Below are 24563 nucleotides of genomic sequence, written 5' to 3'. Positions count from 1 at the left end.
GAGCGGCGTAGCGGAGAGGAGGGACGGCACCCGGCTGCAGGGAGGAGAGGGAGGCAGCAGCGGCAGCGGCAGCGGCGGCGTGGAGGGCGCAGCGCGCCGCGCGGCGGAGGAGGGCAGACGGTGGCGGCGGCGCTCGGCTCGCTCTGCCCGGCCGGCTGGGCGCGCACCCGGGCTCGCACCGCGCCGCTGCGGACGCACATGGCAGCGTGAGAGGCCGGCGGCGGGAGGAGCGGGCGGCGCCGGGTCGGGGACGCAGGGCCGCATGGACAGCGGCGCCACCCCGGCCGGCCCCCACTAGGGCCCCCCATCCGCGGGCGCCCCCCCCCCCCGGATCATGGTGCCTCGGCGGCCGCCCGGGCTAAGAGCGGCCGGCTGGAGCCGCTGAGCCCCCGCTGCGGTCGGGAGCTGCATGGGGGAGCGCCGGCAGCTCTCGGGAAGATGCCCCGGCCGGAGCTGCCCCTGCCGGAGGGCTGGGAGGAGGCGCGCGACTTCGACGGCAAGGTCTACTACATAGACCACACGAACCGCACCACCAGCTGGATCGACCCGCGGGACAGGTAGGACCCCGGGACCCTCCTCCGTGCCCCCACACCCCCGCCCGGCCCCCCACCTGCCTCTGCAGCCGCCGGCTGGGACTGGGCGGGGGCGGGGGAGCTCTGCGTGCCTCTTGAGCTCTTTTCAGTTCGCCACCTCCTGCTCCCCGCAACCTTCTGGAGCGCTGCTCCCGCCTCAGTGGGCAACTGAGAGGAGGCGCCTGCCAGGGAGCTGGCCCAGGCTGCCCCACCGCCATCCCCAGTTGGAGGACTTAGGCCCCAGCCGGCACCTGCCAGGAGTTTTGACCTTAAGCTCTAGCCCCGCCCGCCCCCTTTGGGAAGAGAGGTCGGGCGGGGGCGGGGGTTGGGGGAGCGACCTAACCGGGTGAAGCCGGGTCTTCCCGGGGACGCTTCCACCCAGCGTGGGGGTGGGCGGATGGGGATGGGGAAGTGTCCGGTTTGGAGGGGGTGGTGAGGACCCCAGGATTCCGTGGGAGACCACTGGAGAGAGGGCACTTGGCTCAGGGGAAGGCATCCTGGGGTGTGCTTTTTGACAGGTGCCTTGGAAGCTGCTGAGAACAGCACAGGGGCAGCCAGGGGGCCGTGGAACCCGAGGGTGGGGAGGAAGTGAAGAAGCGGGGGAGGGCAGATGAGGGAGACTGGTTATCCAGGAACCTGGCAGCAACTTGGAAGCTGTTAGGATGGAGATGGAGGTGAGAGGCCCCGGAAAGCCCTGCCCCTCGCCTCTTTCTCCTCCCTTTCTTCCCTGGTCGGGGGAGGGGGCGGCGAGGCTCCTCAGCCCTGCACCAGCGGGACCTGACCTTGGTGGGTACCAGGCCGCTGTAGGTTGAGATGATGTGCAGAGGCAGGTGGAGCCTGAGATGGCTCGGTGTGGCTCTTACCACTCCAGACTTTCTCCTGGTTGTCTGGCATTTCTTTGCTCACATGCTACACATACAGATACATACACCCTCTCCATGTGTGTCCTGGAGTCCCCGGACCACGGTGTTGCTGACACGGTCTGTGGGCAGAGTGTCTTGGGGAATGTGGACTTTAAACGTGTCTGTGACCTTGGGGGTCAGGTCCCTGTAAAGCAACCAAGGTAAATTTCTTGGACTCTTCATCTTGTGTGGTTGGGGTGGAGGTGTCCCAGAAGTGTATGTAGCAAGATGTGAGTTAAAAAAAGAAAATAAGCAGAAACAAAATGAGAGTTGAGATTCTCGATATCTTCTGGGAGCACTTACATTCGTTCATTCATTCATTCATTCATTCATTCAGCACTTCCTGGATGTCTCCTCTACACTCAGCACCATGCTGAATGTCTCATGAATGTAATCTGGAAGGTAAATATTTAGTGCTAGAGAGCATCTCTTAGGTAAGCTACCTCAACCTCTGAGCCTCAGTTTCCCTGTTTGTCAGATGTGGGAGGCCCACCATTTCCCTGAATTTAAAAGGTTTGCTTGGAAGGGAATATTGGGATGCTTAGAAGTTGGAAGGGATGTAGATCAGAGCCCAACTCCCATTTGAAACATAAGAGAAAATTTGAAGCCCAGAGGTGTGATTTGCTCAAATATTTTTATTTTTCTGCCATTCTGCATACCAGTTCTTCACTAGCCCTGAAGTGCTAACCTTCAAACTTGTCACCCTGACACGCTGCTTCCCTACCCCTACTCAAGTCAGTTGCCGGCTCTGTTACTGTGTTGGTGCACTTGGCAGCATCTTTTCTCTTGTCCTTTTCTCAGAGCAGACACAAGTTCAAGCGTATGTGACCTGCCCCACTTTAGGTCCCTGTAGTTTACTGAGGCCTGTGTGCTGTTAGCAATTGGACGTCCTGTTGGAGGGAAAGGACCGCCCCTGCCAACACTGATAATCATGCATCTGGGGACTTCTAATACAGCAATAGGAGACTCCTCTCAACAGTAATTCTTTACCCTTGGAAAAGGGCAAGCAAGTAGCTTCTATCAAGAACTGATTGGCTAGAGCACAATCTCCCAAATTTTAGTGTTACATGGACCACCTCCATGATTTTTTTTGCTATATCCACCTGTGCTATTGCTTACTTACTCCTTGACTTTAGATCAACTCACTTTAAAAATTTGTGTACTATTTTCACAAATGGGAAACTAGCTATATCTATTGTCATAAAGGGGAAACAAAAAAGATAGGCAAAAACAAAAACAAAAAAACAAACAGTGTTAGTATATTTTAGCTAGGTACTGTGGCCAGCCTAAGGCCCCAACGCCTTGCTTGCCCAGCCTTTGTTTTTAAGCAGATTGACAAGCCATGGAGAGGAGGCAGAAACACAGTGGCACTTAGGTGAGCAGCTCACCTTCTTCATCTTGTGTCACTGGTTTTTTTGTTTGTTTGCTTTTGTTTTTTAGTTTGTTTGTTTTTGTTTTTTGGAGACAGAGTCTCTCTCTGTTGCCCAGGCTGGAGTGCAGTGGCAAGATCTTGACTCACTGCAACCTCCGCCTCCTGGGTTCAAGCAATTCTCCTGCCTCAACCTCCCCAGTAGCTGGGACTACTGGCGCACGCCACCACGTCCAGCCAATTTTTTGTATTTTAGTAGAGACAGGGTTTCACCGTGTTGCCCAGGCTGGTCTTGAACTCCTGAGCTCAGGCAATCCGCCCACCTTAGCCTCCCAAATGCTAGGATTATAGGTGTGAGCCACCACACTTGGCCTTGTGTCACTGGTTTCGAAGCTTCATCTCTGTACCTCCTTGTCATCCCACCTGCACTGGGCTGGTGTTGGGCCCCTGAACTTGGGATCCTGAGGGGGGGTCTCAGGTCAACTCTGGGGGTCACTATTGTGCTCGTTTTGGAAAAACAACGTACAGCTTTGTACGTTTTGGAAAAGGGCTAATTGGAGGATATCCACTTGTGGTTTTCTGGAATTTCCCTCTGGCATACCCCATTTTTGCCTTTTAGTCCTGTCTGTGTGGCCTTGGGCAAATCGCTTGACCTCTCTGAGGTTTGAGTGCTTGAGAAGTGGGTTGGTTAGATGGTCTTCATGGGCCTGCCAGCTCTTAGATATTATTTCAAACCCTTCTGCCTCTCTTACGTCTCCAGACTCCATGAGAGGAGAAGGGGGAACAGGGATTGGCTATGAGAAAAAGGAAGAAGAAATTTAACAAAGCTGAAAAGAACCAAACTTATTTTGGGGGTGGTGGGTTGGGGAGAAAAAATTCTGCCAAGGTAGTTATATCCCTGCAATTAATTAATGCTGTGAGACAAAAAATTGCACTAAAAATTCCTCTCCGTGTGTGTGTGTGTGCGTGCGTGTTTATTTGCCTTGGATTTTTCCTTACCTGAATCATGGAGATGCCCACCCATTCCCTTGAATTTAAAAGAAGTAAGTCAAATGGTCCTGCGGTCAGAAAAGTGATTTCTTAGCCACCAAGGACAAAATAGCGTCTCTGGTTACCAACCCTAAAGAATGTCTTGGCACATTCCTCCCTCTGGGGCTGAGCTGTTTTGTGTGCTGGCCGGCCAGGAGCTGCTGGGGGTAGGGAATCCAGTTTTCAGCTTCCCCTTTCACCAGGGGGTTGGAAAAGCAGCCAAGCAGCTAGCCTTGCCAACTCTCTCCCCTTCTCACCCAGGGGAAGACTGGGAGGCCGAAATTCCTGAGGATGGTTGTCCCAACAACCGGAGAGGGTCCAGTGGACAGCTTGGGTCCTGCCCACTGGGCCAAAGGCTCCAGCAGCACCACAGGCTTTTCCTGAGTCAAGGCCAGACTGGGAAGGTGACAGGCCCTTCCGGAATCAGGTGCTGTGGATCAGGTCTGAACAGCACCTTGGAGCCATGCTCCTTTTGCGGAGTAACTCCGGGTGCTTTTGTGAGCTCCCAGAAAAGGGGCCAGTGTCCTGTGTATTTCACTTCGTGGTATGCAAAACAAATGCACTGATTGTTCTCGGAGGACGAATAGATCTTTGGGGCTGGCCCTCCCAGAGAAGGTTCCTGCAGCCTGATTCCTTCTTTTTGTGCGATTTGTATTCAGACCTTCTCATAGGAACCACCTGGGAATTCTGGGCAGTTTCTGGGACTGTGTGATAAATACCAGAGGCACACGTGGCTGGAGAGGCCATGCTGAGAGGATCCAGCAATTTCTCCCACGACTTGAGGATCTTTTGCTAACCCTGTTATTTGAGAAATAATATATATGGTAGGAAGTCAGGTCTACAGCAGTCAAAAAGTCTTAACCTCTGTCAGGTCACAGACCCGTATGAGACTGATAAAGGTTCAGAACTCTTCCTAGAGAAAAGGTTTTTAAATAATTTCAGGGACCTCCTGGACCCCAGGTTCATAACTCCTGCCATAGATAAGCTTGGAAATTGCTTGCCACCATCAAAAGCCCTCCTATTTAGCTAGGTAGCAAATAATGATTGGGTATTTACTATATTCAGGCAGTCTGCTGACAGCTTTATGTGGGCTATCTCTTTAAATCCTCCTAACCACCCTGGGACTAGGTACAACTATTACCTACCTGAATTACCCAATGCTCAGGGAGGCTTGGTAAAGCCCCTCAACCTTTGTGGAGCTGAGATGTGAATACTAGGCAGGCTCACGCCAGAACACACATTTCTAACCACTGTCTCATTTTACTTCCTGCTGAGTTACCTGCAGAATCAAGACCGCTGCTCCAGTGCCTAAGGAATTTGGCCTTGGGAAATGGAGCTAAGACAGGCATGATTTCACTTACTTGTGACCATTCTGGTGTGGCCAGGTCATGGGCACCTAGAGGGCAAATGTGGGTAAGTGAGTCTTTGGCTCCTGGAATCTTGAATCTGCCACTTGCTACCTGAGTTACCTTGATAATTGACATAATCTCCCTGAACCTTGGGTTTGTCTTGTAATGAATGGGGAGATGTCCATTAACCATCAAGGGTAGTTATGGGTGATAAGTAAGTGAAGGTAGGTAGGGCAGCAAGCATTAAGTCTGACGTGCAGGGGACACTCAGGAATGCCAGTTCCTATAACTTTTACTAGAAAGTACCTGTGAAACACCAGCATCAAATGGAGGCTGCATATCTACCCAATTTTGCAGCTGGAGTGGACCTTTCTGTTCGTGAAATCCAGGCCTCTCATTTCACTGATGAAATTGAGAGCCAGCCAGGTGCGGTGGCTCACAACTGTAATCCCAGCACTTTGGGAGGCAGATCACCTGAGGTGTAGGGAGTTTCGAGACCAGCCTGACCAATACAGAGAAACCCAGTCTCTACTAAAAGTACAAAATTAGCCGGGCGTGGTGGTGCATGCCTATAATCCCAGCTACTTGGGAGGCTGAGGCAGGAGAATCACTTGAACCTGGGAGGCGGAGGTTGCAGTGAGCCGAGATCGTGCTATTGCACTCTAGCCTGGGCAGCAAGAGCAAAACTCCATCTCAAAAAAAAAAAAAAAAAAAGAAAGAAATTGAGAACCAGAGACAAGTGACTTGCCCAAGGTCACACAGAAAATAAATGCCAACCTTGAGTCTAGTAAAAGTTTCTTTTTCTCTTTCTCTTACATTTTTTACTAAAAATTAGATCTATGTCCTTCTCATCAATGATAATCACACATATTTTATGTGTATGGCTGCCTTATTCTCCATAATCCGTTTTGATTGTATAGACCAGGAAGTTGCATTCATGGTGTGTCACAATCATTTGTGAGTTGTGTCATAGGAATTTGCTATATGTCAAATGACTACAGTTCCAGTGATTGCAAGTGAATTCCTATTTTTATAGTCAATTAAAATGGATTTAGAGTTATTGTCAGTCTAATATCATATTCCAACAAGCCTTTTTTTTTTTTTTTTTTTTTGGAGACTGAGTCTTGCTCAGTCACTCAGGTTGGAGTGCAGTGGTGCAATCTCAGCTCTTTGCAACCTCTACTTCCCAGGTTCAAGCAATTCTTGTGCCTCAGCCTCCCAAGTAGCTGGGATTACAGGTGCATGCCACCTCGCCCAGCTATTTTTTGTATTTTTAGTAGAGTTAGGGTTTCACCATGTTGGCCAGGCTCGTCTCGAACTCCTGACCTCAAATTATCCGCCTGCCTCAGCCTCCCAAAGTGCTAGGATTACAGGCATGAGCCACTGTGCCCCACCCAACAAGGTTTCTTAAATGAGAGTTAAAACCAGTCTGCCAGGGAAACCCAGAATCTCTCTATTCTCCATGCTTCTGCTCTTAATGATCCACTAATACCTGTAGACATATAATACTAATACTTATATACAAGTTATTAGAGGGCTTTTTATCTCTTTCCAAGGCTTGAGTTTAAGATCTACGTATTCCATGGGAGTCTACCATGCTTGGGAACATCCTATGTCAATTTTTTTTTTTTTTTTTTTTTTTTTGAGACGGAGTCTCGCGCTGTCGCCCAGGCTGGAGTGCAGTGGCCGGATCTCAGCTCACTGCAAGCTCCGCCTCCCGGGTTCGCGCCATTCTCCTGCCTCAGCCTCCCGAGTAGCTGGGACTACAGGCGCCCGCCACCTCGCCCGGCTAGTTTTTTGTATTTTTTAGTAGAGACGGGGTTTCACCATGTTAGCCAGGATGGTCTCGATCTCCTGACCTCGTGATCCGCCCGTCTCGGCCTCCCAAAGTGCTGGGATTACAGGCTTGAGCCACCGCGCCCGGCCCTATGTCAATTATTAAGAAAGAAATGAGGTTTAAAAACACTAGGATTGATAATAGGGAGAAGTAAGAGATTTGGTAACCCAGAGAGGAATAAAATAATAGTCAATACCAACATCTATTGAGTGTTTACTCTCTGCTGCCCACTGAGCTAAGCATTCTGTATTGTGACCTCATTTTATCTTTTCAACAGCCATATGGGGTAAGTACGTCAGATGAGGGAGCTGAAATTTAGAAAGGTTAAGTAACCAGCCAGGCGCGGTGGCTCACTCTTATAATTCTAGCACTTTGGGAGGCTGAGGTGGGTGGATCACCTGAGGTCAGGAGTTCAAGACCAGCCTGGCCAACATGGTGAAACCCCGTCTCTACTAAAAATACAAAATATTAGCCGGGCGTGGTGGCACACGCCTGTAATCCGGCTACTCAGGAGGCTGAGACAGGAGAATCACTTGAACCCGGGAGGTGGAGGTTGCAGTGAGCTGAGATCGCACCACTGCACTCTAGCCTGGGCCACAAGGGTGAAACGCTGTCTCAAAAAAAAAAAAAAAAAAAGGGTTAAGTAACTTGCTCAAGATCACCAACAGGTGTTGCATCCAGGACTGGAGCCCACCTAGCTGGATACTGGCATCTACATTCATACTAGCTGTAGCCTGGTCTGGCTCTGTCCTGGCTTATTAATCCATCTCAGGGCCCCAGAGTGCCCTGTTGACAGCTGGGCTTGAGAGTTACCATTTGTTCTTAAAACGGGTGAACCTGAAGTAGATCTCAGGGAGAGACTTTGCTAGGGAGCCTTAACCAGAGAAGCCAGTGAGATCCTCATGGCAGCTTAGGAGCTTAGGAGTTTGGCATAAACTCCACCTTCTGGGAGCAGCTGGCTAACCAGAGCTTTGGGGATGGGAGAAGAGAGATGGAGGCAGAGGGACTCTGAAGGATGCAGTGTGTATAGGGAGTTCACAGTCCTTTCCAAGTCGCTTGGGTAAATGCTCCCAACAGCCAGGGAATGAGTAGCCAAGGCCGTTCCTCTCTGTCGCCATCCCTCCCCCTCCCGGGGAGAGGGCTTAGCCAAACTGACCCAATTTTCCAATTCCCTGGGGTCCCAGATTGCTGTGAGAAAAACACTGCCCTTTTGAAGGGAAGAGAATCAGGTTGCCTTAGTTACCTGGAAGGTTGGCATGCCAAGTTCAGGTGCACATAAGGAGAAACAAGGCTAGAATAGGGGAGTCAAAGGTGGCCACTGTCTTGCTGCACGGTTCCCTCGGTGACAGAAGGCTTGATCAGGCTTCAGTGGCATTTGCAGGGAATGCCGACCTAATGTCAGGCGGCTGTCCATGACATGTATCAGGAGCTCTCTCCAGTCACATGTAGTGCTAGGTGATGAGGCTCTGCAGCCTCCAGTTCAGCAAGGGGCCCTGGATAAGAGGAATCCACTTCACTTGGAGAAGTGGCCTGGTGACATCCCTATCACCAGCTCCTGGCTACTTGCTACGGGAAGCACTTCCACTTGGACAGAGCTGAGGGCTGGATCTGGGCAAAAAACTCCCGTCTTGCCTCTCCCAGCATGGAGATGGCCAGCCAGCTGCACACCTTTAGGTAGAACAGCGAAAGGCTCAGTTGCTGCTGCCTCGAATCGGTTTCAGAGTGAGATAAAGAAAGAGAAAACTAAGAAACTGGATACGGTGACATTTTGTTATTAAACCTTCCCCAGCAGGCCATTTAGCCTTTAGTTCCTGAGCAGCAAAAAAATAAAAAAATAATGGGGTGGCAGGAGGAGGGGGCAGGCATTCACTGTTGTGTGGGGGAGAATATTCTCTGAAGATGCGACATGGGGAAGAGGGGGTGGAGCAGAGAGTGAGGAGGAGGGGAAGAAAAAGGACAAGTGTGGTGGGTCACATGTCCATTCTCCCCACCCCCCACCCCTTGCCAATTGCCTGCTCAATGCTTCTAGCCATGACATCTCTCTGTTGGGAAGAAATGGGATCTTTCAGTTTCAAATGTCTGCCAAAGAAAAGGGATGGAGGCTTAAGTTCTCACTCAATGGTCAGCCAGAAAAAAAAAAAAAAAATGAAGCTGCATCAAGATTAGGGACACCTTTGTTGGCTTTTTTTTTCCTTCTCTTGCTCCATTCATCACTCTCTGGCAGCGAGGACACCAGGCCAACTGCAGCTGCTGACTTTCCCCAGTCGGCTGCCTGCTGTTGCCCGGGCCTGTTTTGGTAGCAGCCCCCACAATGGCTTCCTCCCTGCCCAGTGGCGGTTACTTGTTAGATTCGTTCCTGGGGCAGCCCCTGGGATCCACTGACGGGTAACAGACTTGGAAGGATGAAATGTCAAGATGCAGGCATCAGGTGGCTGCTAGGATGAGATGACCCTGGGACAGCCTTCCAGTCCTACATCTGTCGTGGCTTTTCTTGGAGAGTCGCGCTGTGAGCATTTCACTGTGTATTCCAGGAATTTCTTATAAGTGCATTGTTTGACTTTGTATCACTAACAGTGAGAACAATAACTGGCACCTGGTGATAATGGTGATTAATAATCATGATTGTCTTTAAAGATCCTTATCCAGCGTCTGTCACATGCCAAACACTACTGCTCGTCATGTTTTTCTGGCATTTTGCAAATGGGGAAACTGAGGCCGAGAGACGACTCAAGTGACAAGCTCATTTTTTCACCATGGAAAAAAAAAGTATGTGTGTGAGTGGTTCCCCCCAAACATGGGATTGCACACCACACGATTCACGATTCCCTGTAGTAGATAAGCTCTCCACAAAGATCATTAGAGGACACTGAGTCAAGTCTGGCTTTGCCACTTTAAAATAGTGAGTGGGGCCGAGCACGGTGGCTGATGCCTGTAATCCCAGCACTTTGGGAGGCCAAGGCGGGTGGATTGCCTGAGGTCAGAAGTTCAAGACCACCCTGGTCAACATGGTGAAACACCATCTCTACTAAATATACAAAAAAATTAGCCGGGCGTGGTAGCAGGTACCTGTAATCCCGACTGCTCAGGAGGCTGAGGCAGGAGAGTCGCTTGAACCCGGGAGGCAGAGGTTGCAGTGAGTCGAGATTGTGCCATTGTGCTCCAGCCTGGCAACAAGAGCGAAACTTCGTCTCAAAAAAAAAAAAAAAAAAAAAAAAAAAAAGTAAGTGACCTTGAACCAATTCCTTCTCAGCCGTAAAACAAGGATAAGGGTAGAACCTGGCCAGGCACGGTGGCTCACGCCTGTAATCCCAGCACTTTGGGAGGCCGAGACGGGCGGATCACAAGGTCAGGAGATAAGACCATCCTGTCTAACACAGTGAAACCCCATTTCTACTAAAAATACAAAAAAAAAAAAAAAAAAAAAAAAAAAATTAGCCGGGCATGGTGGCGGGCGCCTGTGTCCCAGCTACTCAGGAAGCTGAGGCAGGAGAATGGCGTGAACTCGGGAGGCGGAGCTTGCAGTGAGCCGAGATCGCACTACTGCACTCCAGCCTGGGCGACAGAGCGAGACTCCATCTCGAAAAAAAAAAAAAATACAACCTACCTACCCCTGAGAGTCATGGTGAGGATATGACCTCCAATATAGAAAGTCTTAGCACAATGCTTAGTGCACATCATGCCTTCCAGTTAGCTCAACCTACCCTCCTATGCATTGGTAATGGCAGAGGAACTAAAACCCTTGTTTCTCCCTTGCCAACTCTAGTCTCTTCCTGGTGGGCCATGGCTCACCTGAGCCACGTTGACATTAGAGCTCGCAAACCACCTTGGCAACACTCATTGTATGAATCAATAAACTCCCCTCCTCCCCCAGTCTTATCGGAGGCAAGCCCTTCTTTGGAATTTCTGGACTGAAGCGACTCTTGCCAGTGAGCTGGCACCAGGGTTGTGTGTGAATCAGGGTAATGAATTGCAGTTGTTATGGCAGAGCTAAAAAGGCTGATGCAGGAACTGGAGGTCTCTGGAACTCATTTGTAACTGCTTTGATAACTTGTCCCCTCACTCAGTCTTCCCTTTTGCGCCGTTTGAGAGCTGTTTGAGGACCTGCTGATTTGAGCATGGTGGTGTTGCAGGAAGGGCATTGGTATTTATCACGTCCCACCCAGCGGGGGGTTGGACATTCACTCAGCAGGTATTTATGGAGTGCCTACTGTGCTCAGACTCTGTTGCCAGAGCGGAGGATCAGAGCAAAGTCCCTGCTGCAATGGGGTGTGCACACGGGTGATGAGACTGGGAAATAGTTAAATAGATAAATCGCATTATGACTGGGGATTTGGTGTTCTCTAGAGCTCTTTTAGGAAGGTGGAAGGACAGACCTGGTGACATCTGTTGACAGTGGTGGTGCAAACCTAGATTTGAAGCCGGGAGACCCTGGGGCCTTTAGTAGGATGTTATCAAGAGCCTATTGTGGTGAGGTAGGCTAATTGCTGGGAATGCTAGGGTGATACACAATAGAGTCTCCAACTCACAGAATTTACTACAAATTAGTGAGAGGCACAGCTAGTCATGGAGCTGTGCAAATATAGTAGAAATACTAGGCTCTCTGAGTCTGTTTTCTTCCTCTCCTGTCTCATCTGGACACATTCAGTCATTTAACAAATACTTATTGGATAGTGTACCTGTAATACGTCAGGCATTGTTTGGGCACTGAGGGTTCAGCAGGGAATAAACCAACAAAAGTCCTGTCCTCATGGAGCTTACTTTCAAGTGCAGTGGTTGTCAAACTTGAGGAAACATCAGAACCACCTGGAGGGCTTGTTAAATACTCAGTTTGAGTCAGTGGATCTGGGTGGGGCCCAAGAATGTGCATTTCCTGCAGGTCCCCAGATGATGATGCTGGCTTGACCCCACTCATACCAACCAACTAATATACTGACTCATTGACTCCTTGTAATAACCTAGGAGAGGGTACTCAATTATCCCTGTTTTGCAGATGAGGAAACTGAAGACAAATGAAGTAACTTCGTCCTCCCTATACTAAGAGAGCTAAAGGAAATGGTCTCATGAGCCAACACTGTCTACCTGTGTTTATGAGGACTGTGATTATGAGGACCATATATCATGTTCTTTTCTTTTGCTGATCAAAGCCTGACCAGTAGCAAAATCCTGTGGGTTTTTCTTATTCATTAAACGATAAGGCACAGGAGGCCAGGTATGGCGGCTCACACCTGTAATCCCAGCACTTTGGGAGTCTGATACAGGAGGATGGTTTGAGCCCAGGAGTTTGAGACCAGCCTGGGCAAGAAAGTGAGATCCCACTTTGAAAGTAAGATGGGATCTCACTTTCTTGCCCATCTCTACAAACATTCAAAAAATGAGCTGGGCATGGTGGTCCACACCTGTAGTCCCAGCTACACCAGAGGCTAAAGTGGGAGTCGCTTGATCCCAGGAGGTCAAGGCTGCAGTGAGCCGTGTTTACATCATTGCACTCCAGCCTGGTGACAGAGTGAGACCCTGTCTCAAGAAGAAAGCAGGCAAACACGGGGAAGCAGCCAGTCTAAGCGGATTCCAGAAGACCGAAGGGACTTCTCTTTCGTTAGAATGTATGGAATTTGAATTTTCATGGCCACGGCAGGATCAGAGGAAACTGCCCTCCCTGTTTCTCAGTGGAACTGAGCCAGGACTCCCCTGCACTGATCTGCTCGGGAGAGGAAGGGTCCCTGGGCTCCTGCACCCCAGGAAACTTTCCCTACTTCATCTCCAGGAAGTACAGGGAGGTGGTTTTGAGGAAGAGCAAACACCTCCTCTCGTGGAATCCTCACTTCAGCCCTCTAGGGAGGTCTTACCCACCGCTATTCCTCTAGACCACTGCTTCAGCTTTGCATACCTTTGTCACTTGCTGGTTCTGTGACCTTGGTCAAAGTTACTTACGTCTTTTTGAGCCTTCATTTCTTCATTGGCAAAATGAGAATAAATTAGAAGCCATCTCATAGAGTTAGTAATAATCACATTAGACATCTCTCATTATATTCAAGTTCCACTGACCAGGCAGTTCTAATGGCAGCCATTATAGTCCCTGTAATATATTTGATAACTTTCTCTATAGTTACACAGTTACTGCTCAATTCATTTATTCTGAGGACCAGATTTTTTGGACGTAAACCACTTCTTGTTTCTCTCTGAGAAAAATGTCCCCTGGAAAAACTGGTCATGCCTAAGAAGATAGACTTCTTCCCAGTAGACAATAACTTTTTCTGGACAGGAATATTAAGAGGTGTCTTAATAGCTCAAGGAGTTTCAAAACAAACATAAGTGGCTTATTTATGTTGCTGATATAAAACATTTACCAGCAGCCAGTGGAGGACCTTTGGGTTTTCTTCAGCCTCTTCACTGGTCACCAGGCCCTTCAAGGTTTTTGCCCTTGTACAACGGTTCTTCAATGTGGTTCCAGACCAGCATATCAGCTTCACCCGAGAACCTGTTAGAAACACATTCTCATGTTCCATGTCAGACCGACTGAGTGAGAAACTCTGGGGGTACAGCCCAGCAATCTGGGTTTTCATGAGCTGTCTGGGTAACTCTGCTGCCCACTCAAGTCTGTAAACTGCTGGCTAAGTGTTTGCACCCAGAAAGACCTCAGATATTTGTTAGTGGTTGAATGGCAGACACTGACCAGGATTGCAGAATCTTCTGAGCACAGGTGCATGTAGCCAGTTGAAATAGTCTTAATTAGCTTATGAACCTTTTTTTTTTTTTTTTTTTGAAATGGAGTCTCACTCTCACCCAGCCTGGAGTTCAATGGCGTGATTTCGACTCTCCGCAGTATCCGCCTCCTGGGTTCAAGTGATTCTCCTGCCTCAGCCTCCCGAGTAGCTGGGATTACAGGCCTGTGCCACCACGCCCAGCTAATTTTGTATTTTTAGTAGAGATGGTGTTTCTCCATGTTGGTCAGGCTGGTCTTGAACTCCCAACCTCAGGTGATCCACTCGCCTCAGCCTCCCAAATGCTGGAATTATAGGCGTAAGCCATTGTGCCTGGCCCAGTATTTTTTTTTTTTTTTTTTTTTTTAGTAGAGTCAGGGTTTTGCCATGTTGGCCAGTTTGGTCTCAAACTCCTGACCTCAGGTGATCTGCCTGCCTTGGCCTCCCAAAGTGTTGGGATTACAGCATGAGGCACTGCGCCTGGCCAACTTAGGAACATTTTTAATATCATTCCCCAACCCTTACTGGCCACTCTAAACCTCCACACTCCCTTCTCCAGGCCCTCACCATCGCCTCACATCTTCTTGGCATTAAGATTCAGCTTACAAATGAAGTTTAGAAACACCTTCCCCACCTCAGCCCAGGCTCCATAGCATCCTGTGCTGTGATAGAATGGCATGATTCCTGCATCTTTTCTATTCTTGGTTAATGGGTAGCTCAATGGCTGGCATGCAGTAGAAGCACACTAAGCCAGGCTTGAATGCTCCCCGGCCTGGAGTTTTGGATTCTGTTTCTGGCCCTTCCTCTCAGCAGCAAATCACTTAACCTTCCTGAGCCCTGGTTTCCTTAGCTCTGCAATGGACGAATAAGGAACTTTGATCTCCTTTCTACAAGGAGATGAGGAGGTATCTTTGGAGCTGGGGGAACAAAAGGAACAGTTAGTGGTTCCCCGCTTCTGCTACATATTAGACTCATCAGATCACTGGAGGGAACAGCTAAAAATACCCATGCCTGGCCCACCCCCAAAGATTCTGGTTTACTTGGTCTGTGGTATGGCCTGGGCAGGGAATTTCTAGAAAGCCCCTAGTTGATTCTAGGTTGCAGCCAGATTGGAGAATCATAGCTGTAGATAAATATCTGCCTTCCTTACAAACATTTGTAGAGTTTGAATGAGATTAAATGAAAGTACTTTGTAAAGGTGGCAAGTGCCATAGGAACATGAGATATTTTAAAATCTAATATTTATAGTTTTACTCGGAAAAATTGAGATGATTCAGGAAGTATTTAAAAAATAGTTGCAGGAGGTGGAGAAGTAAATATCTGGGGGACGGCCAGGTGCAGTGGCTCACGCCTGTAATCCCAACACTTTGGGAGGCCGAGGTGGGCAGACCACCTGAGGTCAGGAGTTCAAGACCAGCCTGGCCAACATGGTGAAACCCCATCTCTCCTAAAAATACAAAATTAGCCAGGCATAGTGGCACACTCCTGTAGTGCCAGCTACTCGGGAAGCTGAGGCAGGAGAATCACTTGAATCCAGCAGGCGGAGGTTGCAGTGAGCTGAGATCCTGCCGTTGCACTGCAGCTTGGGCTACAGAGCAAGACTCTGTCTTAAAAAAAAAAAAATACATGGCCGGGCGTGGTGGCTCACGCCTGTAATCCCAGCACTCTGGGAGGCCGAGGCGGGTGGATCATGCGGTCAGGAGATCGAGACCATCCTGGCTAACACAGTGAAACCCCGTCTCTACTAAAAAAAAAAAACACTAAAAATTAGCCGGGCGTAGTGGCAGGTGCCTGTGGTACCAGCTACTCGGGAGGCTGAGGCAGGAGAATGGCGTGAACCTGGGAGGCGGAGCTTGCAGTGAGCCGAGATCATGCCACTGCACTCCAGCCTGGGCAACAGAGTGAGACTCCATCTCAAAAAAAAAAAAAAAATTACATAAATATTTGAGGGAATGTCATTAGCTTGCTGTTTGGTAATTTCCCCTCTTCTATGCATACCTGTCTTGTTCTTTTTTTCCTGATGGGTGAAGAATCAAAGATATTTGGGCTCCTTTTGCCATAATGTGAAAATCTTCAACTCCCATTGCAGCAGTAATGCTTTTGAATAAATTGATCTAAGCTGCTTTATTTTCTATTTATTTGTTTTTGAGACAGAGTCTTGCTCTGTCACCCAGGCTGTAGTGCAGTGACACAATCTTGGCTCACTGCAACCTCTGCCTCCTGGGTTCAAGCACTTTTCTTGCCTCAGCCTCCTGAGTTACTGGGATTATAGGTGTGCACCACCATGCCCAGCTAATTTTTGTATTTTTAGTAGAGATGGGGTTTTACCATGTTGACCAGCCTGGTCTCAAATGCCTGACCTCAGGTGATCCACCCGCCTTGGCCTCCCAAAGTGCTGGATTACAGGCATGAGCCACCACGCCCAGCCGGTCTAAGCTACTTTAGAGTTGTAAGCCTGGGGGCTGGGCCTTCCTTTCATTTGCTGAACCTGGTTTGGATTTCGTGCACATAACCTGCATCTTTTGGACCCCAAGAAAATGGGTTGCAGACACTGCCACCATATAGATCACAGCCTATGGACAGGAACTAATAATTGCTAACATTTATTAAGACTCTAGATTGTGCCAGGTTCTGGGCTGTGTGCTTTGAATACATCGCCCAGTTTAATTCTCATAGCAACCCTGTGAGGTAAGAACCATCTCCATTCTGCAGATGAGGAAACTGAAGCTTAGAAAGTTGAAAACTTGCCCAAGGTTGGATAGCTAATAAGTGGCAGAACTGACACGCAAACTCATGTCTGCCCCCACAGAAGCATGTTCTTTACCATCACGTAGGTCAGGTCAGGATGTCAAGGAGAGCAACACTGAATTAGTCCTGGTGATTTAGACTAGAGCTTCTTTCACTCCTGTGATTCCTTCACTGGCACTTTCTTCCAGTTGTCCAGGGTCTGTCTTTGCTTGGTCTTTGCTTATTCTACCCTTGTTTTAGCAGATATCCCTCTCTCCATGAACAAGGTGAGTGAGCTCTTTTTCTGAGTACATTTGGTTTTTCAAAATCCCTCCAAGGAATTATTTCCTTGGCCAAATGCCCCCATCTGTGGTGGCTATTAACATCTTTGATTTCACCCTTTTTTTTTTTTTTTTTTTTTTTTAAGATGGAGTCTCGCTCTGTTGTTCAGGCTGGAGTGCAGTGGTGTGACCTTGGCTCACTGCAACCTCCGCCTCCCAGATTCAAGTGATTCTCCTGCCTCACCCTCCCGAGAAGCTGGGACTACAGGTGCATGCCACCACACCCAGCTAATTTTTTGTATTTTTAGTAGAGACAGAAATGAGTTTTCACCATGTTAGCCAGGCTGGTCTCGATCTCCTGACCTCGTGATCTGCCCACCTTGGCCTCCCAAAGTGCTGGGATTACAGGTGTGAGCCACCACACCTGGCCAATTTCACCCTTCTTTTTATGGACTATTCTGCTCAAGGGGTCTCCATCTGCTTATTTGGTAGGAAAGGCTTTGTGAGAACCAAGTTTGCCTTTGACTGTTTGGTGCCTGAACGGCCTGTAGGCTTGGTCTGCAGCATTCTTGCTTGCCTAATAGAACATCCTTCAGAATGTGTGTTTAGGGTTCACTAGAAGTCAAGTGGGTCTTCAGGCTTAGCCTTGCAAGCAGGAAGTGGCTTTAGCCATGCATGGGTTACCTTCCACTTCTGCACGTTGGTTAAAACCAAAACCAAAGAATGCAGTCCCTTCTTTGAGAACTGTGCTAGGAAAAGGCACAGCAGTGAATGAAGATTGCTGTCACCCTACATGGAGCTTACAGACAAATAATAAAAACAAGCAAAATAATTACAGATTAGGAAAATCAGAGGATGCTGGATTGGAAAATAATAGGCCTTGTCACTGACTCCAGAGGTCAAAGGATAAAGTTAGAAAGTTCTGTAGTCAGAAAAACTGAGTTTGCTTTTAGCTTTAAATAAAATACATCTATAGTGATCACACCTCTGCCTCTTCAACTGGAGTTTTCATCATTTTGCGCAGGAGTTCATGGCACTTTATTGGCAACAAGCAATATTTTTTTCTTGACCTTGGCAGAGGAGCTCTCTGCAGTGTGATCTGTTGGCCACGTGCATCTGAACCTCTAAAGGGAGTGGCTCAAATGCAGGTTGCAAGGCCCCATCCCAGTCAATATAACCAGAATCTCTGGAGGTGGAACCCAGACTCCACATTTGTAAAGAGAACCTCCAAGTGATTTTGATGGAATCTTCAGTTTGAGAACCACTGATCAAGGGAATAGATTTGTGCCAAATTGCAAATCAATGTAGAGACCCAGCTAGAATCCCTTCAGCCTCCTCCACAACCTGGTCCACTTCTTGGTCCTCATGTCAAAACAATCTCTTTCTTTCTTCAGGCTTTCATGGACTTTCAGTTCTCCAATATGCTCAGGGACTCCCTCTCCAAGAATAAGTCTTTGATCTGCAAACCCCACCTGGTACCCCTTTACCTGAAGAACATAGAAGAGTGCCACACCCACTGCCTCCACCACCCCCATTCATGCCTCAGCACCTCCAGCCCTCCTTCTCCCACCCCAGCCTCAGAGCAAGGTTCCAGAGGTGTCACCAGGGGCCACACAGTGGTATCCTCCTTGACCTCCTGCCTGTAGCACCTAGCAGTGCTCCCAACTCCCTTCCTTTACAGGGTCATCCTCATCCAAAGGAGGTGGGGCATTTTGCACTCTTCTCCCTCTTTGCTTTTCCCTAGGGATGTCCTGTGTCCCCAAGCCTTCAACCACCTCCTCTGCCATGAAGCCTCAGGTGCCCGCTTCTGGGTACCTACTGGACATTTCTGTGTCTAGAAAAGCACCTCAAACAACAAATCAAAAACTGAATCCAGTCCTGATCTCAAACAACTTTGCCTCTCGCCTTTTTTGCCATTAACATTAGAAGGTACCTCTGTAATGATTACAACATAGGCATAGGTTAAGGTCCAAAGGGTACATAGTGGAATGTAGGTCTTCCTCCCACCTGGTCCCTACCTACCCAGCACCCTCTCCACAGGCAACCCCTGTTTCCAGAAACATCCATCTCCATTCCATCTTCCTTCATCTAGCTGCCAAGTTCTGCCACCTTTTATTTTGCAAGCTCTGACACCTCATTCTTTTTCTGTTTACTCCTATAGAAGCTTAGTGGAAAATAGACCGCTCTCCCTCTGTCTTAGAAAACAGAGACCTCTCACTCTGTCTTAGTAGAAAATAGACACCTCTCCCTCTTTGCTTTTCCCTAGGGGTGTCCTGTGTCCCCAAGCCCTCAACCGTGAAGCCACAGGTGTCTGTTTCTGGGTACCCACTGGACATCATTTCTGTGTCTAGACAAGCACGACAAACTACAACAAATCGAAAACTGAATCCCGTTCTGGTCTCAAACAACTTTGCCTCTTGCCTTTTCTGCCATTACCATGAGAAGGTACCAGCTCAGTATAACACAACCCAGCGCGGACCAGCCCTCCCGCTTCCCTATCCCCTTGGGGTGCTGGGGGACACACTGCTGACCTTCTGGAAGCTGGTCTCACCCTCATCTTCTAAGCACCCCATATTTTGCCTCACTTTCCTCATCTGTAAGAATGAGAATGATAGTGTTTACCTCATCCTGTTTTTAAGTGTCTTAAGAAGACCTTTCCCAGGTAATATTTTTGTGTCTCTTTAATTTTAATATTTCAAACATATAGGAAAATTTCAAAAATAGTACAAGAAATTTCCATATGCCCTTTACCCAGATTTATCAGTTTTGTGTGTGTGTTGACCATTTACCTTATATTCTCTTATTCTTTCTGAATATATTACATATATTTATATGTATAAACAATTTAAATTGTGTTTATATATATATATGTACACACACACACACCATTTCTGTATCTCTGAGTATATATAATGTATCCAAATATATATATACACACACACATGTAATGTATATCATTTACAGATATATATATAATATTTATGTATAAACAAACACCGTTTAAGAGTAAGTTGGAGGCTGGGCACAGAGTGGCTCATGCCTGTAAATCCAGCACTTTGGGAGGCCAAGGTGGGAGGATAACTTGAGCCTAGGGGTTCAAGACCAGCCTGGGCAACATAGGGAGACCTCCGTCTGTACAAAAAATAAAAGAATTAGCCAGGCATAGTAGTGCATGCCTGTGGTTCCATCATCTTGTGGAATGCTGAGGTGGAAGGATCACTTGGACCCAGGGGGTCAAGGCTGCAGTGAGCCGTGATTGTGCAACTGCACTCCAGCCTGGGAGACAGAGGGAGACCCTGTCTTAAAAAAAAACAAAAACAAAAACAAACAAACAAAAACATAACTTGAAGATACTGTTGTTGTTTTTTTTTACTGCTGAATACATTAGTGTGAATTTCCTAAGAAATAAGGTTGTTCTCTTACATAACCACACTACTTCATGCAGTTTTTATGAGGATTAAACTGAATAAATAAAGTAAGCACTTTGCAGAGTGCCCATCACCCTTGCAGGTGCCAATAATTGGTAGCCATGGTTGCTGAGTTCTCTTCATTGGTCCTTGGCTTCTAGCCCCCTTGGGTTGGTGTCAGTTCCCAAGCATGCCCTGCACTTTGCCATTTTTACTGCTGGACTGCAGCTCCCCAGCCCTACCTGTATGCCTTGATGGCTCCCCTCCCCTCCCAGGCAGCACCTAGTGCCTCCTGCTCCAAGAGATATCCGTCATCCGCCTCCCTCCCTACTTCCAGCAGGAAGGGGTCTGCTTCACGTCAGGCCCTTTCTGGTCAAAGGCTACAGAGGCCCATACAAGATGGCTCTAGAAAGAAGCTCTTTGGTTTTTCAAAATCCCTCTAAGGAATTATTTCCTAGACCAAATGGAAAGGAATCCGAGGCAAGGAATAGTGGCCCCTGCTGCTGGGCAGTTGGAGGTTGCAACAGGGAGGCATGAGGAACCCAGGCAGCAGCATCTCCCCACACCTCCCTCTATATCTGCCCACCCATGTCATGGTTTCCTCTGCCTCCTAAAACCCTCATTTATCAGTCAGTTCTGCCTCTTACTAACTGTGTGACCCTGGCAAGCTGCTTAATCACTTTGAGCCTGTTCCCTTGCTTTGTAAAAATAAGGCTAAGAGTGATAATAGACCAGGCACCGTGGCTCATGCCTGTAATCCCAGCACTTTGGGAGGCCAAGGCAGGTGGATCACCTGAGGTCAGGAGTTCAAGACCAGCCTGGCCAACATACAAAACCCCATCTCTACTAAAAATGATATATAAAAAATTAGCTGGGTGTGGTGGCAGGTGTCTGTAGTTCTAGCTACTCAGGAGGCTGAGGCAGGAGAATCACTTGAACCCAGGAAGCAGAGGTTGCAGTGAACCGAGATCACGCCACTGCATTCCAGCCTGGGTGACAGAGCGAGACTCAGTCTAAAAAAAAAAAATACAAAAATACAAAAATTAGCCAGGCATGGTGGTATATGCCTGTAATCCCAAGTACTCAGAAGACTGAGGCAGGAGAATCACTTGAATCTGGGAGGCAGATGTTGCAGTGATCGAGATTGTGCTACTGCACTCCAGCCTGGGTGACAGAATGAGACTATCTCAAAAAAAAAAAAAAAAAAAAAAAAGCAATAATAACCAAGATTTTATTGAGTGCCAAGCACTGCTCTAAGTTTTATATTTATTAGCTCAACTAACCATCACACCAACCTTCTGAGAAAGGTACTAATACTATCATCATTTAGAGATGACGAGATGGAGGTATAGGGGAGACTAAGTAGTGTGCCCAAGGACGCACAGCTAGAAAGTGGCAAAGCCAGGATTCAAGCTCAAGTTGTCTGGCTCCAGAGCTTGTGCTCTTAAACTGCCATCTACTTAGAAAGGTTGTTGTGAGAATTAAGCATGGATTATCTTATTTAAGGCACTTAGCCAAGAAGCAAGGCTCATCGTAAATACTTTAAAATGTCAACAGTTATTACAGTATCACAGCATTAGTTTGCAGGTGACCGCAGTGGACTTCATAGCCCCAGCCTGTGCCTCCTAACCCATCAGCTCAGCCACTACAACTCATGAGAGATGCTGATTTGAAAGTATCACAGAGCCAGCCTTGAGCTGGACTCACTTGGTACGGGAGACATCAGGGGTCATGTGGTGCCAACCGCAGCAGCTGCCCACTCAGGGTAGGTCATGGGTGATTGGCATCCTAACGACATTCTTTTTTTTTGAGAGTCTTGCTCTGTTGCCCAGGCGGATTGCAGTGGCATGATCTCTGCAACCTCCGTCTCCCAGACTCAAGCAATTCTCCTGTCTCAGCCTCTCGGGTAGCTGGGACTACAGGCGTATGCCACCACGCCTGCCTAAATTTGTATTTTTAGTGGAGACAGGGTTTCATCGTGTTGACCAAGCTGGTCTCAAAGTCCTGACCTCAAGTGATCCACCCGCCTTGGCCTCACAAAGTGCAAGGATTACAGGCATGAGCCACTGTGCCCAGTCTAAGGACATTGTTTCTCAGAACTTCAAAAGTAAATTGCTCTGAATGCTCATGGCAGTTCACAGGGCCTGGTGGTTTCTGCCTCAAACCCCTGTGGCAAACTCCTGTTTGTCTGTGTGATTCCTACCCTCTTGCTACTCAAAGTGTGGGCCATGAACCAGCACGTCAGCATTGCCTGGGAGTTTATCAGAAATGCAGAATCCCAGCCAGGCACAGTGCTCATGCCTGTAATCCCAGAACTTTGGGAGGCCGAGATGGGTGGGTCACCTGAGTTCAGGAGTTTGAGACCAGCCTGGCCAACATGGCAAAACCTCGTCTCTACTGAAAATACAAAACAGCCAGGCATGGTGGCGGGCATCTGTTATCCCAGCTACTCAGGAGACTGAGACAGGATAATTGCTTGAACCCAGGAGGTGGAGATTGCAGTGAGCCGAGATTGCACCACTGCACTCCAGCCTGGATGACAGAGCGAGACTGTCTCAAAAAAGAAAAAAAAAAAAAGAAATGCACAATCCCTGGCTGCACCCCAGATCCCCTGAATCAGAATGTGAATTTTAACCAGATCCCCAGAGGTACTTCCGCATGTTAACACTGAGTAGCACTGACCGTTCAATACTACTTCTGTTGTTTTTCTTTTTTGCTTTTGTGGCTGCCTGTGCCTCTTTCTAGTTCAGATCTAGGGCACACTACATACTTGTGGTATCAATAAACAGTGGACTTTTACAACCAGCTATAAATACTATCTAGAGAAAGGAGCTTCACAGCTCATTCCCAGAGCCTCATGTGAAATAAGAGATTGAAGCCGGGTGGGGCGTTGGAGCTCAGTTGATAGGGGTTCACACCTGCAGAGAAAATGCAAGGTCCTGAGGTCTCAGTGCATCTACCAAGAAGGTCAGGTGCCAAAGATCAGAGCAGTCTCAGGCTATGCAGGAGGTCACCAGGGCTGCAGAACATGGGACAGGGGCTGAGGGCCAGTCACAGGTGGGAGCACTCATGGCAGGGTAGTGCCTGTTGGTTCTAATAAGCAATGAGGAGTGGCTTGGCAGACACTGGTGGCGAGCACAGAGGCAGGATTCCAGTCGTCAGAGAACAGAGGCAAGAACAAGACAAGGAGGAACTGGAGTCTACAATAAGTTTCCCAGGCAGGGAGTTGAGCTGGCAAAGTAAGTCACAAGCTGCCTGGGAGAAATATTGATGTGGGAGGCCAGGCGTGGTGGCTCAAGCCTGTGATCCCAGCATTTTGGGACACTGAGGCGGGTGGATCACCTGAGGTTGGGTGTTCGAGACCAGCCTGACCAACATGGAGAAACCTCGTCTCTACTAAAAACACAAAATTAGCCAGGTGTGGTGGTGCATGCCTGTAATCCCAGCTACTCAGGAGGCTGAGGCAGGAGAATCACTTGAACCCAGGAGGCAGAGGTTGTGGTGAGCCGAGATCGCCATTGGACTCAAGCCCGGGCAACAAGAGTGAAACTCCATCTCAAAAAAAAAAAAAAAAAAAAGAAAAGAAATATTGCTGTGAGGGGACTAGCACAATGATGCTTTGGGCCAAGGCTTTGGTTGGGTGAGTCGGGGCCCCTGAACATAAACCCTGGCCCCAGCCAGGGGAAACCTGAGCCTGGAGCAGTCCTGGGAAGCCAGAGGTGGGCTCCGGGTGTGGGACTGGGTACCGGTGGGGAGCGGGAGCCAGCCACAGGCTACAGAGAGTCTGAGAGGCCAGGGAAGCGCCTAACCTTCCTGGCATGAGGGTGGCAAGGAGGTGTGGCCAGATTCCAGAAGGCTTTCCCATCAGGGATTAGGACACTGCCCTCGCCAGGCCCTGGCTCACCTGTGCACAGCATTTTATTGGAAGCACGGACCTTGCCCCAACACATTCCTGAGATAACACTCCCCCGCCTGTCTCAGAAGACACTCAGTCCATCAGTGTGAGGGAGGCTGCTGACACCCCCAGATTCATTTCCAGTTCGTTTGACGTTGGCATGTATGTGTGTGTAGCATGACTGAAGAACGAGTCATTAGTGAGCTGTCCAAAGTCCCTTTGGGAACATTCCAGGAAAATAAACCAATATTCCATCAAAGCCACAAATAGCTTTTTTTTTTTTTTTTTTTCCATTCCTTCAAAGCAGGATTTCTCAGAGTGTGGTCCACAGATTTCCTGCTTTAGACTCCCCAGAGGAGCTTGTAAAATGCAGATTCCTGGGCCCCACCTTAAGCCTACTGAATCAGAATCTCAGTGGGGCTTCCGGGAACTGCATTTTTAATATGCTACCCAGATGATTCTAATACACCTTAATCTTGAAAACCTCTCCCTCTCTT

At 48.5% G+C, this 24563-nt stretch overlaps 1 protein-coding gene across 6 annotated transcripts in view; it reads left to right on the top strand.

Annotated features, from left to right (window-relative positions):
* The first annotated feature begins 214 nt into the window (after positions 1-214).
* Positions 215-24563, top strand: part of WWC1 (WW and C2 domain containing 1) — a 173304-nt gene continuing 148955 nt past the window's right edge. For 3 of the 6 annotated variants that reach the window (XM_008015251.3, XM_008015250.3, XM_008015249.3), the window contains exon 1: positions 335-557. In XM_008015251.3, the coding sequence (XP_008013442.2) occupies positions 439-557 (119 nt within the window). In that variant the 5' untranslated portion in view covers positions 335-438. Of the gene's footprint in view, positions 558-24563 lie in introns of all 6 variants that reach the window. The other 3 variants (XM_073010531.1, XM_008015253.3, XM_008015248.3) reach the window with 2 other exon arrangements.

The sequence above is a fragment of the Chlorocebus sabaeus genome, chromosome 23 (genome assembly GCF_047675955.1).
Source record: "Chlorocebus sabaeus isolate Y175 chromosome 23, mChlSab1.0.hap1, whole genome shotgun sequence".
NCBI classification, from domain to species: domain Eukaryota; kingdom Metazoa; phylum Chordata; class Mammalia; order Primates; family Cercopithecidae; genus Chlorocebus; species Chlorocebus sabaeus.
This window is presented reverse-complemented; position numbering and strand designations above follow the sequence as displayed.